Source organism: Poecile atricapillus, chromosome 3 (genome assembly GCF_030490865.1).
Source record: "Poecile atricapillus isolate bPoeAtr1 chromosome 3, bPoeAtr1.hap1, whole genome shotgun sequence".
Taxonomy (NCBI): Eukaryota; Metazoa; Chordata; class Aves; order Passeriformes; family Paridae; genus Poecile; species Poecile atricapillus.
Genome location: NC_081251.1, coordinates 50,060,031 through 50,074,511, shown reverse-complemented (window position 1 = coordinate 50,074,511; position 14,481 = coordinate 50,060,031). Strand labels below are relative to the sequence as shown.

Here is a 14,481-nt window from a genome sequence, read left to right as displayed (position 1 = left end):
TGTTACTGGGTTGTTATACGCAGGGAAAAAAATACAGATAAACTATTCAAAATACCATACTGCAAATTCTAGCAAAAGCAAAAGCTTTAGAGCCTGAGGCAAACCCTATTTTTTAGTTATATTAGGAATAAAATCCCCAAACTCTGTTATGCCCTCATGAAAAAGGGAGAAGTGGCTGGTTTGTCGTGCAGCTCTCTGTAAAGAAGCCAGATTTAGACTTCGAGGTGTAACCCGCAGGGGTGGAGAGGGAATTTGTAGGAAGCAGCTTCCGCTACCCCCGCCCACAGCGCCCTTTCCCCCCGCCTCGCAATCCTCCACTCTGTACAGGAGCAGCGTCTGTCTCCACGGGGCGCAAAGAGCGGCACCCCTGCATGGAGAACCCCCAGGGGCATCTTTTGTTCCCCAGAGGCCGAGCAGCTGGAGTGTCCCCCGTGCCCACCGAGCGCCCCATGCCAACTGCCGGGAGGGTCGGTTCTCCCGCGGGAAGCGCCCCGGCATCCCGCCCGGCCCCGGCATCCCGCCTGGCCCCGGCATCCCGCCCGGCCCCGGCATCCCGCCCGGCCGCAGCATCCCGCCCGGCCGCTCTCCGCCGCCCCGCCCCGCTCAGGGCCCGCCGGGCCCAGGCGTGGAGCGGCGCGGAGGGGCGGGGACGGAGCCGCTCCTCCCGCCGGGCGAGGGAGCTGCGGCCGCTGCTCGGCGCGGCGGGAACCGGCGGGAGCGGGGCGGCCCCGCCGCAGGTACCGAGCGGGAGCGGAGCGCTGCCCGCCTCGCCCGGAGGCTGGGTTGCTGGGAGCGCAGCACACCCCTCGCTGCCCGGCGCTGAGGCGGGACGGGACGCGCTTGGGCAGCGCCCGCCTGGCCTCCTTCAAAACTTGCCGTGTTGGAGGCGGCAGCGGGAGGGCCGATCAAAGCGCTGCGGCGGCGGCCTGCCCTCATCGCCGGCACACGAGGGAAGGGAGAGCCGGCCGGGCTCATTTCTCCCACTACCGGGGAGGAGCGCCCCTCCCACTCCCCGCCCACCCCGGCGGGAGGGCGGCACCGGCCGGCGGGGGCGGGGCGGGCTGGGTTGGCGGGAGCCGCCGCTGAGGGCGGGGGGCTCGGCCCGGCCGCGGTGCCTGGCGCAGTCCCGGTGCCGGGCGGCGGTGGGACCGTGACGAGGGTTCCCTGCCCGAGCTCAGCAGCCCCGCCCCGCCCCGCCCCGCCACGCCACGCCTGGATCCGCCGTGGGCTTTTCCCAGGGAACAGAAAGTTTCCCGCCCGGCGCGCGGCCGCAGCGGGAAGCGCCGCTGTGTGACCGCCTGCCCGCGGCTTGTCCCCGCGCAGGGACACCATGGTGCTGAGCGCGGAGCAGGTGAGCCTCATCGGGCAGGTGTTCGAGTCCTACGTGCTGGAGCACCACAGGGACGAAATCCTGGGCATCCTGAGGGAGGCGGACGACCAGGCGCACTACCCCGTCGTCGTCGACGCCTTGACGCTCTTTGAAACCAACATGGAGATCGGGGAGTACTTCAACGCCTTCCCCAGCGAGGTGCTGCCGGTTTTCGACAGCGCGCTGCGCCGGGCTGCGCTGGCAGCGCTGCAGGACAGCGCGGACCCGGCACAGCTCAGCCTCAAGCAGAACCTCCACGCCAGGGTCTCGGGTGAGTGGTGGGGCGGGGGCAGCTGCCTGCTGCACCTCCCAGGCTGGAGTGCCAACAGCTCTTGACTCTTCAGGGAAACTGCCAAAATTTCCTTATTCTGTAACAAACTATTGTGGTGCCATGGAATGAACAAGTTTGATTCTTGCCCTTTCGGTGTTTGGAGTAGTAGGGAATCCTTAGTGTATCCTTAGTGTTTATTAAGCAGCAAAGGACACGTGCAAACACGTGGATGTGTGTAGACCAGCTCACAAAAGAAAAACTGTGGCCATCCCCGCTGGCTTGCGCGCCGTGGTTGCTGTCTTTCACTGGGTTAGGGCTTACACTAAAGTCTTTCCAGGGCAAAGAGTCCTCAAAGGAGCAGCTGGTCTTACATTATTTCTTTTAGACAGAAGGTGTAGAGAGAAGAAAAAGAAGGAAAAAAAAAAAAAGTTTTAGGAGAAGATAGATGCATAGTTCCTAAGTTTTACTGCAGGTTGACTTCCCTATGGTGCCAGTTGGCTCCCAGACCTTATTGGCTCCAGACATCTTCTCCAGAAGAGGCAAAGTGTAAATTTTGAATTGTCTTGTAACAGTTTCACCCAAAACTGAATTTTGAATTGAATTGAAACTGTTGAATTTTATGATTCATAAAATTCGTATGATTTTTATGTTATAAAATTACTTGTCATAAAATTGGAGTGAGCTGTTGGAAGACATGATCATTCATGGAGGATTCAGTAATTTTTTCACTGCAAGACGATATATCATTATTCCTTATTATAGGGAATTTTTTTGTAGCTTTGAGGTAATTTACCAAATTTATACAAAATCATAAAAATTAGTTTGGTAAATGTGGAGTGCAGGTTCTGGGGTTGAAAGGTCTTTTTTGCCTGTTGTGGGAAACGGAGTCAGTGGTGGCACCATCCCTTCTGGTCATAACTGTTTGGAGCAACAGTCTGCAAAGCCAAGAGCTGGCAGCCTCTATTTCCCTCCCCTACCCTGTAGTGGAGTGGCTTATGATCATTCAGTCGTTTGGCAGCTTTAATTTGGATAAATCACAGTTGTTAAATAGGCCTGTGTTTCATTCCAGTGAGTTTCCATAAAAATGTTGTAATGACAACATGCATCAGAAATATGTTAATCCTGTGGTATTCAGGTACTGAGAAACTTGTACACAGCTGCTGAGTACGTGAGGTAAAAGGATGGCCTCTGTGCTGTACTGAAATTTGACCTCAGGCACCTTCCTGTACATATGACTGCAGGAATGAGGTAAAACTTTCCTCCTGTGTTCTGAGATGCATTTACATCGTTCAGGGCTTCAGCATGAAAAAAAGAGTCCAAGTATGATTATTTGAAAAGCTGCCAGTAAGTATTAGAAGGAATACAGCAAGGAGAGATGATCTCTGTGTGAGCAGTGGTGTCTTTAAGGCATTTCTTTTCTTCTTATCAGCCTCTTGTTGGAGCTGATCATTCCTCCCACAGTGATGTTTTGTCTAAATATTCCCTTATCATCCTCCAGCAAAATTAGCACCCTTGATCAAATAGTTTTAGTAACTGCTAAAAGCAAGCCTGACTGATAATTGGAAGAAGAATTCAGTCAGCAGACTCACAGATAATTCCATCCCTAAGGTGGAGAGAAATTGGTGAAGAACAGGGGGAGTTATCCTTGAGAGATCCAGCAAGATTAAAATAACATCTGTCCACAGAATTTGGTTAATGTTCTGTACCACCAAAAGGCTCACTGCACAGGAAACAAGAAACAACCTAAAATTTCTATAGCCCTTTTTCCACCCAAACTTTCCCATGATACTGTTACTTTTTAAGTGGATGCTGAATTCTGATTACCTTTAAGATTCTCATCTTGGAGTGCTACATTCCATTCCCATCTCAGATAAGGAGGGAATGTGAAGGTGGTGCACTATTCTTGGTGGGAGTAGCAGGCAATTACCAGGAGTGTGGGTGATGGATCTGGGTATCAGGGTTGGAATTATGTGAGGAAAAGTGATTTTTCAACACCTTTTACCAATATGGATAGGGCATCTAGGGGTTCAAAAAAGGGTTGAAGGAGTGGATAAGCAGTAATTAATAATGGATGATCACCCTAACTTCATTGAAGAAAGTAAAAGATAAAGTTCTTTATCTGAATTTCAGCATTGTAGGAATTTGATTGTATAGCTTCTATTCTTTGCTACAAATCCATTAAATGATTTTTCCTTACTTGTAATTAGTCTGAGCACCACTGTGTCTGTTACTGAAGGCCAAGCTGCTTCTGATATTTAGATATAACAGCTTTTTTGTGACAAATACAGTAAAGTTGATTCGAAGAGGCACATACTCAATTAAAGGGTTTGTCAAGCAGTCTATTATTATCGGAATTAAGGCTCTTTTTGTCACATTTAGACTCTTGTCTCTTCAAAATTCACAGAGATGATCATCATGTATCCTGACAATAGTGCTGCAGCTCTCTCTAGTGTAAGATGTGATGCATTTTGAAAAGCTTTTTCAGGGGCAGCAATACTGAGCTAAGAAAAAAAAGGCCAAAACAGGTGGAGAAACAAAGTTGGTTTTTTTTCCCCTGAACTGAGTAGAAATGCAAATTTGTGGCAGAATGAAAATTTCAACAGGCTCGGTAGAACATTTAAATAGCTTTATTAGAGTCAAACAGAAAAAACTGTTTGCTGTTTTACAAAATACTTCCTTTTTGCAGATTATTCAATTCTACTTTTTCTACTTTATTCTCTTACCTTTTAAAATTAGTTTAATAGTTAAAAGTATTATCTTTGAACAAAGCAGAAGGTCAAGTGTTGCTTAAAAGCATCAAACTAGAATGTTTCTGCATGTCTGAAGTAAGGAATTTGGGTTTTAAAACACTGAAATAAATATGACATTTTTGGTTTTTTGGTTTGTTTTTTTTTTTTTAGCAGCCAAAGCCACTGAGAAGATTTGTCCTAAACGCACAAATAGTTTTGGTCCCCTGAGAAAAATAATTTCCTAGCAGATTTGTAGTTTTACATCTCTGTTCCCTTGCTCTATTTGGGAAGTAAAGCCAAGAAATTAAGTTAAGTTTATAATTATTAGTTCATTACTAATTTCTGAATAGGCAATGTTTTGCTCAGGTGATCATTTCAAGACCATTTATTTTTATAAAGACTTTGTAGGTTGTTGAGATTAATCTTTCTGAGGATTTCAGCCACTCTGGTGCCAAGTGATGGGTGAATACTGGAGTGGGATAAGCACATGACTGAACTGGCTGCTGGGGTGAAGTTAAAGGAGAGCGAGTGGGAAGTGTCTTGTCACTATGCATTTGAATGTACAATTGCATTTGCTTTGGCTGTGTTCATAAGCCCTTTACATTCTTTTTGTACAGTCTTCCTTGTGCTAGAGATTTACTGGTATGCGGTGTGGATTTAAGGTCAAATGCTCTCCAACTATGAGTTTGCTTAGACTTGAGAATTCACACAAGATTAGGAGCTACACCTGCTTAACTGCAGGAATAATCTTGAACCACAATTAAGTGGCATAACTAAAAATTTCATTCAGATAAACCAGTTGTAGAATAAATGGCATCTGCAAAAAGAACATCTGAATTAATACAGATATGAGAACATCAGGATCTGTTTCCATGAATGGAAACTGTTCATGACTATTCACCCTCTGGCAAGAGTGGGAGAGTAAAATGGCAACATTTTCAGCTACTGCTCAGTGTCTGACGATTTTCACCATCTGAAGACAATGAATCAGATTTATGATACAACAGGTGAATAATTGAATCGTGTTTGTGAAACAGTAATAACAATGGCTACTGTTAATATGTGTGGCATGTTTTCTAGTCTTTCTGTTTAACTGCATTTTAAGTCCTTGTTTGATCAGCATAGCCTTATGCTGCATGTATTTTTGTCTAACAGGTTTGCCTGTTTGCCCAGAGCTGACTCGAGAGCACATTCCTAAATCCAAGGATGTGGGACACTTTTTGTCTGTTACTGGGACTGTCATACGTACCAGTTCGGTGAAGGTTTTGGAGTTTGAGCGGAGTTACATCTGCAACAAGTGCAAGCACGTGTTTGTTGTCAAGGCTGACTTTGAGCAGTGCTACGCATTCTGTCGTCCAGCAGCCTGTCTCAATGAAGAGGGCTGCAACTCAACCAAGTTCATGTGTCTCTCTGGAACAACCTCTTCTCCTACCTGCTGCAGGGACTATCAAGAAATTAAAATTCAGGAACAGGTAAGGAAAAAAAAATAAACATAGACAAAAGGGGAAGGTTTTAAAATACAGATGTCTACTGTTGTTTAAAACAAATGCCTGAGAAGACGGAAAGAAGCCAGGTAACCCACTGGTGAGAGATTTCCTGTCAAAGAATTAAACATTAAGCCAACATGTAGACCACACTTCTGTTACTGGGTAATTCCACTTGATATTGTATGAAACACCAGTGCTCAGTGAATAGATGAAATTTTCATAGATAAAATTCCATTCTATGTTGAATCCCTGTAACACCAAGTGTGCATTGTTTCTCTGCACTTCTGTGCATGATGCTGATGTTCAACACTGGTTCTGAGGATTAAAACTAGCCCAATGTTTGCCAGGGCCAGCTATAGCTGTGCAGTGTGGTCAGTACGTGGTGTCTGCAAATGTACTTCCCTTCAGCCAATATTGAACTCAACAATTATTGCATATGTGATCCTCACAGGACCTGCATACAGAATTTGTGTTTGTTTTCTGATGGTAGCCCTGGGTGAAAGTACAGACAAGGTAGAGGAGAAATGTATGAAGTTAGAAATGAAGGTCTTGAAAGTTCAGAATACCAAAAAAAGTAAGGGAATAAAACTTTCTGGGAAATAAGTGCCATATTGCATGAACATATAATGATTGTTTCTGACATATGGCAAATATCTATAACATGTATTTTGTTATACTGTGTGACACTTCTCGCTGGTAGGAAGGATTTTCAGCAACATGGGCTCATTAAAAACAGTAAAGTTAAACTAGGAGTGAATTTCCCTTGTGTTTCCTACTGAGCTCTGCAAATAATTGTGCATGTGTCGTCAGTACTGACAGTGATGTGAGCTGCCTGTGGCCATTTAGATAATACACAAGGGTGAATTAACCATCCTAGGTACCAGAGAGAGAATACATTTAGAATCCTAGCATGTATGACCTGTGCTGCAGAATAAAATGGTACTTCTGACTGTTTTCTTGTGCAGTGGATACTCTCAAAACAATTGCAAGCTTTAAGTGTAAATGGAAAGATTCGCGGTTGGAAATGAACTGTGACAAGATTGCACAGACTTTGCCCTGGAGAAAATAAAAAGAATTACAGGAATTACTGGCACATTTGTCAATATATATTTGGTCTTTCTTGTTTTTTATTTAATCCTTGACACCTAGGTGTAAACTTAATCTCAAACTGTCAAGTCATGGTTAAATACCAGATACAGAGAATATTCTGTCAGTATCTACTTCAGTGATGCACATGCTTCAGTACCCAAAGTCAACTTTAGCAATCAAAGAAGTATCTAGTAATAACTCAAATTATAATTAAAAAAAAAAAAAAATCTGGTCTTTTAGTGAAATTTCTTTAGCAGGATATTGAAATCACACAAGCTCTCCCAGCACTGAGCACCTCCTGCTAATTTAATACCCAATCCCATTTCCATTAATATCAGCATTAAACTTTCATTGTTAAATTCAGGGCAGAATTGGCATCCTTACTGTAAGTTTTGTGATAAAAAACAAGAACTGACCTCAGTTACATGAAAGGGCTGTAGGTCAGAGCATCTGTAAATTAAAGGCTTTTGAGAGGTGCAATTTTTGAGAAGTGCTTTTTGTCCCCATCACCTAGGTTCAGAGGCTGTCTGTTGGAAGCATCCCTCGTTGCATGGTGGTTGTTCTGGAAGATGATTTGGTGGACAGTTGCAAGTCTGGTGAGGATACAGCATAAATTACCTATGTTTGTACCCACAAGCACTTTTAGTTTTCCATTTGAGATGAATCTCTTTCAGGTGGTTGTCAGTGTTGGGGGCTCCTCAAATGAGGTGTGTGCATCTGTCACATTGCTGTTTCAGGCTGAAGGTTAGCGTGGCAGCTGATGATCATTCTAGAAAATGTCATGCACCCTCAGGTTACATCCTGAATGTTTGACAGATCAGTTTCAATAAGTAATGTGTTGTGACATACAGAAAATACATTAAATCTTATTAGTGTTGAACAAGTGTAAAACCTCCCCAGGAGATTGGGTCACACAGCATGAGGTGTCCCTCCATAGGTTTGGAGAGCCAGGAAACCTGAACTCCTATTTAAGGAGTACTGCAGGTGGGGAAAACTACTTGGCATTCAAAGCAGAAACCAATTGGCAGGAGGATGAATGAAGAATAGACTAAAAATTCTCAGATAGGTACATTTCCACAAGAAATTAATTTGTGGTTGTACTTTTTCAGAACAATCTACTCAGAATGTTAACAAGTGATTATGGGATTCATCACAAAGGTTGCCGGAAGCCAAATAAGTTTTGGCTGATTTTTTTTTTGTATAATCAATCTAATTGAAAGAGCTTCTACAGTTTACCAGGAATTCTTCTCTTCTAAAAGAAGAGATATATCTTTAAGACTTCACCTCCCTTAAACAGAGGTGGAAAGACATAACAACTTCCTACCACAGACTTAAGCAGTTTACCTTATCCATGTTTTAGACCACCAGTTACTGCAGGAAGTTTTGCTTTTTGTTGTTAGAATTTTTTTAACCTTATTAACTGTGACACAGGATCTGGATTACATTATTGTGCATTACAGCTAGCTGAAGTGTCTGCATGTCTCAAGTCAGATGTTATTTTACTAATTTTTTGCTGTTACCTCTAGGAGATGACATCACAGTGTATGGAGTGGTAATGCAGAGGTGGAAACCTTTCCATGAGGGTGCACGCTGTGACTTGGAGCTTGTTTTAAAAGCCAACTATGTTAAAATCAACAATGAGCAGCTAGCAGGGGTTGTAATTGATGAAGAAGTTCGCAAGGAATTTGAAGACTTCTGGGAAAGGCATAGGAATGATCCCTTAGCAGGTTAGTAGCTGAAAGCTTTTAAGTAAGACACTTGATTGGATAGAGATGAAATTAGGAGTGAAAATAAAGTGACTGAACACATTTTCCCCCCATTATCCTATCTCTTCACCCATTCATCAAGAATATATTTTTTTCCAGTACAAGAATGTGAAATTCTTACTTTAATATTACCGGGGGTGGAAGGAAGTACCAAACCTACTGCATTGATCTTCATTCTTTGAACTTTCTATTGAAGTCTTTCTTGGAACATTTATTAACAAGAAATGAGAAACAATGTAAGTATCGGCAAAAAAAAAAGACAAGTGTTTTATAATCAAGAAAGAAGAAGCATACTTCTTGGAAGAAATAGTGTGGACCAGATCTGCCTTTAGTCAGCACAGCTGTTCCCTCTGGGGCAAGAGGGACACACTGTCTCTGCATCCCAAATTAAGCTCTGAATCTTTACCATAGGGATGAGCACATCCTATCTTTCACGTAACTCTTGGATGCCTAGGCCCTTGAGTTAGGTGCAGGGGAACCTCTCAATTCACACTGGCTTCCAGAACAGTCAGTGTTCAGTATGGTGGGTCCTAAACTTATCATGGTCCACAGTCAACCACCTTGGAATTACCAGAAGTTCTGTCTGGAAGGAACTCTGTCCCTCTTCATAATCTGAATGCCTTCTCCCCAACTCTTGCAGGAGCTCAATGGACTCTGTAGGGTTTCCATCACTGAGCTTTATTAGGCTGACATTCTGTCTTGTAAAATCCTGGAAAAGGCTTAGTCTCTCTTCTTTAAAGACAAAAAGGAGGAAAAGCAGGTGGGAACCTCCCTCAGATGAGCCCACTCATAGTAAGAAAGTGTAGATCCTGTCGATGTCAAAGATTCTTCAGAACTGCATTTCCTGGCAAGCAGTTTAATTACTAGCTTCCTGCTGTTTGGAATGATAACATTTGTTCCTTCTGCTGTTTGGAATGAGAATATTTCTTATCAATCTCATTAGAACTGTTCAGAAATTAACTCTGGATCTTCTTTGAAAGTCCCTTTTAATCTTTCATTCTCAGGACAATTTTTGCAAGCCTGCAGGGAGCAGTGTGATTTTATGTAATATTACCCAGTCTGAATAAATAAATACAAAGTGGCTACAAGAAAGTTGAGGTGGAAATTAGAAGGACCCTGACTGCCCAAGATGTCTGTTTCAGGCTGTTTATCCGAATTTGAGTTGAAATTGAGGGAAGAGATCAAATCTGACTAAGGAGTCTGAGGCCACAGAATGTGTGCGTACCTGTACTGCTTTTCAAGAGATAATGACAGCTACTACTGCATTTTTTGTCAGTCGTGTAATAATGTTAAGTCCTAACTGGAGTTAAATCTTGTACTGTGCATGGTTGAACAACATTCTTAAAATTTCACTTTTGGATGGACAAGGATGTGTTAATTGCTTCAGAAGGCCTCCAAATGAAACACATACTTTAAGCCATCCATTAGGTGCCTATATTTTGCCAGTACCATGTACTTGCATCTAAATTTAAAACACAAAGTTAAGCTTTCAAAATGGGTCACTCTCTTTTATTCCCTAGCAATGGAAGTAGCACATGGCATATAACCTGAGACCCCTTATGTGCTAGTATTGTCAGACTCTCAAAGGACAGAATTAATCCTGTTACGTATCTTCCACACCATCAGCATTTTCAGAGCAGATTGAAATATTCTGCTGCTGGAAAGAGACTATAGTAGGGAGGAGGAGAGTTACTTCTGACACAGAAGGATCAAAGGAGAAGAAAGGTAATGAGAAAATGAGCACACTTATGTGTGCACAAGTTTAAGGCAAAATAAGTGTTAGAGGTTTTCTTAGTTTTCCTGAATGTACTACACATCAGTTTTCAAGGGGATATTTTGGAATCTGTAAACTTCTAGGTTTCACAGCTTCTACACTTGTAAATGTGGAACAAAAGAATTTGCATGATGGCGTTTCATTAGTGCCTTTTATCTTGCTATCCACACCATACATTCCTTAAATTGCACTAGAATTGGCTTTGCTGCTTGTGATTGTGACTTACCCAACTTCTCTATAGTGAAGGAAGTTTGGATCAAACAATTGCTCTGGGTCCTATTCAAAGAAAAAAAAAATCAAGATCTCCTTCCTACCCTACTCTTCTTGCCCAAATTATTTGTCAGTGTACATGTGAGTCCATGGGAAAGTTTTAACTCCACTGAGTGCCATTTTTGCTCCTGTTTTAGGGAGGAATGAAATTTTGGCTAGCTTATGTCCTCAAGTTTTTGGATTGTACCTGGTGAAGCTAGCTGTAGCCATGGTGCTTGCTGGTGGTGTGCAGAGAACTGATGCTGCTGGAACTCGAACCAGAGGTTTGTATTGTTTCTAACAGTACCTCATCCTTTGTAACAATCTTTCCCATCCCTGTGCTCACCCACATCCCCCTGCCCCACCCTTCCAAAATCAAACCAGTAAGAACTTGGAAGCATAGTCATCCCATTTTCTTGAGTGAGAATAAGTTTTAATCAATTGTGACTATTCTTCCAAAATCTCAGACAAGTTAAAGTGGGTGTCTAGACTTCCTCTTTTTATTTTAATTTTTCCCAAATAAAACCCAATAGAAGCAGACTTTCAGCTTTCCATTAGGTAGAGTATTAAAGGCAGCTGTTTTATCTAAAACATCTCACTTTTTATTGTATAAGTGACATTTTGAAATTATTTCTAGTAGAATATTCCCAGCAGTATTTGGCATCAAAGGATGGAATCTTAATGTTTCCTTAATGCAGATCACTATAGTACATTAAAAGGAAAAATGAAAGGATTCATTTTACTTCCTTATGCCAGACTTTTCCATCTGTGATTGTCAGCACATCTCACTTAGTCTTGTAACTCCAAGTTACCTGCCTGCTGATTCTCCTTCTGTTGTTATTACATGGCAAATATGCCATGTGCCAGGTGGTACACAGGTCATAATCTATGAAGGTCATAATAATTTTGAAATGTCTCTGTATACAAATACAGGATTTTCTAAATGCTCCAACAGCTAAATAAAATTACAGACTTCATATTTGAATTGAGGTTGTATTTTGTAGAAAATGTTGAAAAAAATTTAGAGCACTTCACTGAGATTGTAGCAGCCAAATTATTTACTTCGGTAATTTCATTGTTATGAAATTACAAAGTTGGGTAGCTGTTGGCAAAAAATTAATTAAGCAAAACAACATGCTGATTTTATTAGTCCATTTTGCAATAATTTAAATAACTGAATAGTAGAATGGTAACTAAAACCTGGTATCCTTTTGTTTCATGTTCAAGAATGAGCTGAGTCTGAGAAATGAGCATTCTAAACTGTAAGAAGTCATATTACAGGCAGCGTGTCAAGACTTCCTAATACTTCACAAATACTTCATTGTAAATATTTGTGTCTAGATGACTTTATTAAACAACGTATTTATCACCAAATAAAGAGTGGAGAATTAGATATTTTAATGTGTATATATAGTGCTAAATTTTAGGTGAATATGACAAGTATTATTTAACCTGAGCATTTTGTGTTGATGTTGGTCTGTATATGAACTGTACTCCTACATCACTGTTTTCCCCCAAGGTGAATCACATCTTCTGTTGGTTGGAGATCCAGGTACAGGGAAATCTCAGTTCCTCAAGTATGCAGTTAAGATTATGCCACGCTCTGTGCTTACAGCAGGAATTGGATCTACAAGTGCAGGTATGTGCTTCTTCAGCTGTAAGGTTATCTCTTCACCTGAGTATGTTTATATTGAAGCCTTCTGCATATGTGAACATACGTGCTCAAGTTGTTATGAGCACAGTTGAAGTAGAGACCTGCTGTGGAGGCATATCACAAGCCTCATCCAGAGGCACCTCTCAGTGCTTTGCTAGTGGAGAGTGATCTGGACCTGTATTTTTAGCATTTTCCAGCTATGGAAAATATGACATCTTTCCAGAGCTCACGCTGTGTGATGAGCTAGCATCATTTGGTTTCTCCTGAACAGATAATCTTCTCTTCTGTTCTGTGTTCTGTCTGGGTGCCAGTTTGATTTCTGTTTGCTTTCTGGAAATTCACTCCTGTGTTGAGGAATTATTTCTTACACATGAAGATGGTTTTAAGATGGTTTCAGAGAGCAAGTGGGTTTTTTCTTCTTTTTTTCTTTTTTTCTCTTTCTTCCTTTTGTTAAATTTAGGTATGTCTCAGCTGGCTCTGCTCTCAGGCATCTTTGCAAACTCTTCTGGGGACAATGTACAGGGTCAGATTACCTCTTCCAGTAACTTTATTTATTTAACAAACGAATATGCTACATGTATGTTCAAAATGACAAAATAATTAAGGTCAAATCCCAGTGTTTCAGCTAGCATGTGTAACTTGAATATTTCTTAGAGAGTGTTGCTTATCATTTTATGTCTGGGAAATAGCATTATTTGTACATGGGAGAACCAAAGGATAAATCTTCCCCAATTCCACAGCTATGTATATACTGAATCTTCCATATTCGTGGAAGTGGAACATACACTCCTGTGTGCAGGGAACTTGTTATGAAAAACATATGCACCTGGCTTTCCATTCAAACTGTTAACAAATAGGTCTGAAGAGAAGACAGAGAGAAAATTCTGTTTAATACAATCTTTTCTCCACTTTTTGTTCTGTGAACAAAAATTGAGAAGTCTGATAATTTCAGATTTCCTAGGGCACTTGCAGTGACCTGGAGTGAAATTTTGCCATGTATTTCAGTGTGACTTTGCCCATTTTTGTAAATAGTGATTTTCTGTGTCAGTTGCTCTCAGTCTCTGATGTTGCTGTTGCCTTCTTCACCATGCCTCCCTCCCATGCTTCACCTTCCATATGATCTGATTTCCAGTTCAGCCATGATGGCTAGGTTCAAAGACATTTCCCTGAAAACAAATATTGCAGTTTATAGGTTTACTGTGGTGTATGTGCACTAATGATGTGTGGAGATGAACTTTCATCTCATGAAAGGTTTGTCTTGCACCTTTAGATCATCTATATTTCACTTAAATATTCCTTATTTGTTAAAAAAACCTTCTCTCTCAGTCCCTTTTTCTAAAATCTGACAGCAGCACCAAATTTCTCCTTTAGAGTTGTTCAGGACTGTTATGTCCTGAAGAAACCTGAGTGCCTAGCAAGGAAACTTATTAACCCTAGTTTAATTTCAGGGAACCTTTCCATGGCTAGAACTGCTGGACTAAGGTATTAATTTCTAGACCAGGAGTTTGGATGCTGTTTGAATTACTATTTTCTTTGCCTTTCCCATGCAACGAGTGTCATATGAATCTCTTGTAGCTAGCTTTACCTAACACTGATTTTTGTCAACTTCCTTTCTGGGCAGAAGCTTCAAATTAGTTTGGAGAACTATAAAACTACTTTACTTTGCTTATCTAATTTAACACTTTGAATTACCAGTTTCTGCTTTCCCGTGAGAGGACAGTCCTAAGGCACATTCTTTCTTCCAGTGCATGAATATTAAATCTCTAAGTTCACTTTTAGCTAGTTCCTTACTGTTTATAAAAAGCAGTCTGAATTGCATTTAATTGCTGGCTCTAAGCCAAAAGACACACCTGAGATTGAGTAAACCCTGAATAAGGTATCTAACTAGCTTTAGTAAGACTCTGTGTGCACTGACATACCTTGTTCCCTTTACCCATCTGGTACTGTTTTAGTACACCAGCTCTTTTATAAGCATTGAATTAGAATTCTGCATCCCAAACTGTGTCATACCAGTTTTACTTGGTTTTCTGTACAAGCATTTATTTGTACCAGGACAGCGTATTAGGTCATTAATGTTATAAATACACTCGAGA

General features: G+C 41.7%; 1 protein-coding gene across 2 annotated transcripts in view; it reads left to right on the top strand.

Annotated features, from left to right (window-relative positions):
• The first annotated feature begins 1,296 nt into the window (after positions 1-1,296).
• The window catches only part of MCM9 (minichromosome maintenance 9 homologous recombination repair factor), a 53,997-nt gene continuing 40,812 nt past the window's right edge, over positions 1,297-14,481 (top strand). Inside the window, exons 1-6 of one of the 2 annotated variants that reach the window (XR_009277212.1) lie at positions 1,297-1,640; positions 5,525-5,841; positions 7,460-7,541; positions 8,472-8,672; positions 10,893-11,018; positions 12,254-14,453. Coding sequence is in view for 1 of the 2 variants with exons in the window: in XM_058835322.1 (XP_058691305.1) it covers positions 1,331-1,640; positions 5,525-5,841; positions 7,460-7,541; positions 8,472-8,672; positions 10,893-11,018; positions 12,254-12,373 (1,156 nt within the window). In the remaining variant the exon portion in view is untranslated. The remainder of the gene's footprint in view (positions 1,641-5,524; positions 5,842-7,459; positions 7,542-8,471; positions 8,673-10,892; positions 11,019-12,253; positions 14,454-14,481) is intronic. The other variant, XM_058835322.1, reaches the window with a different exon arrangement.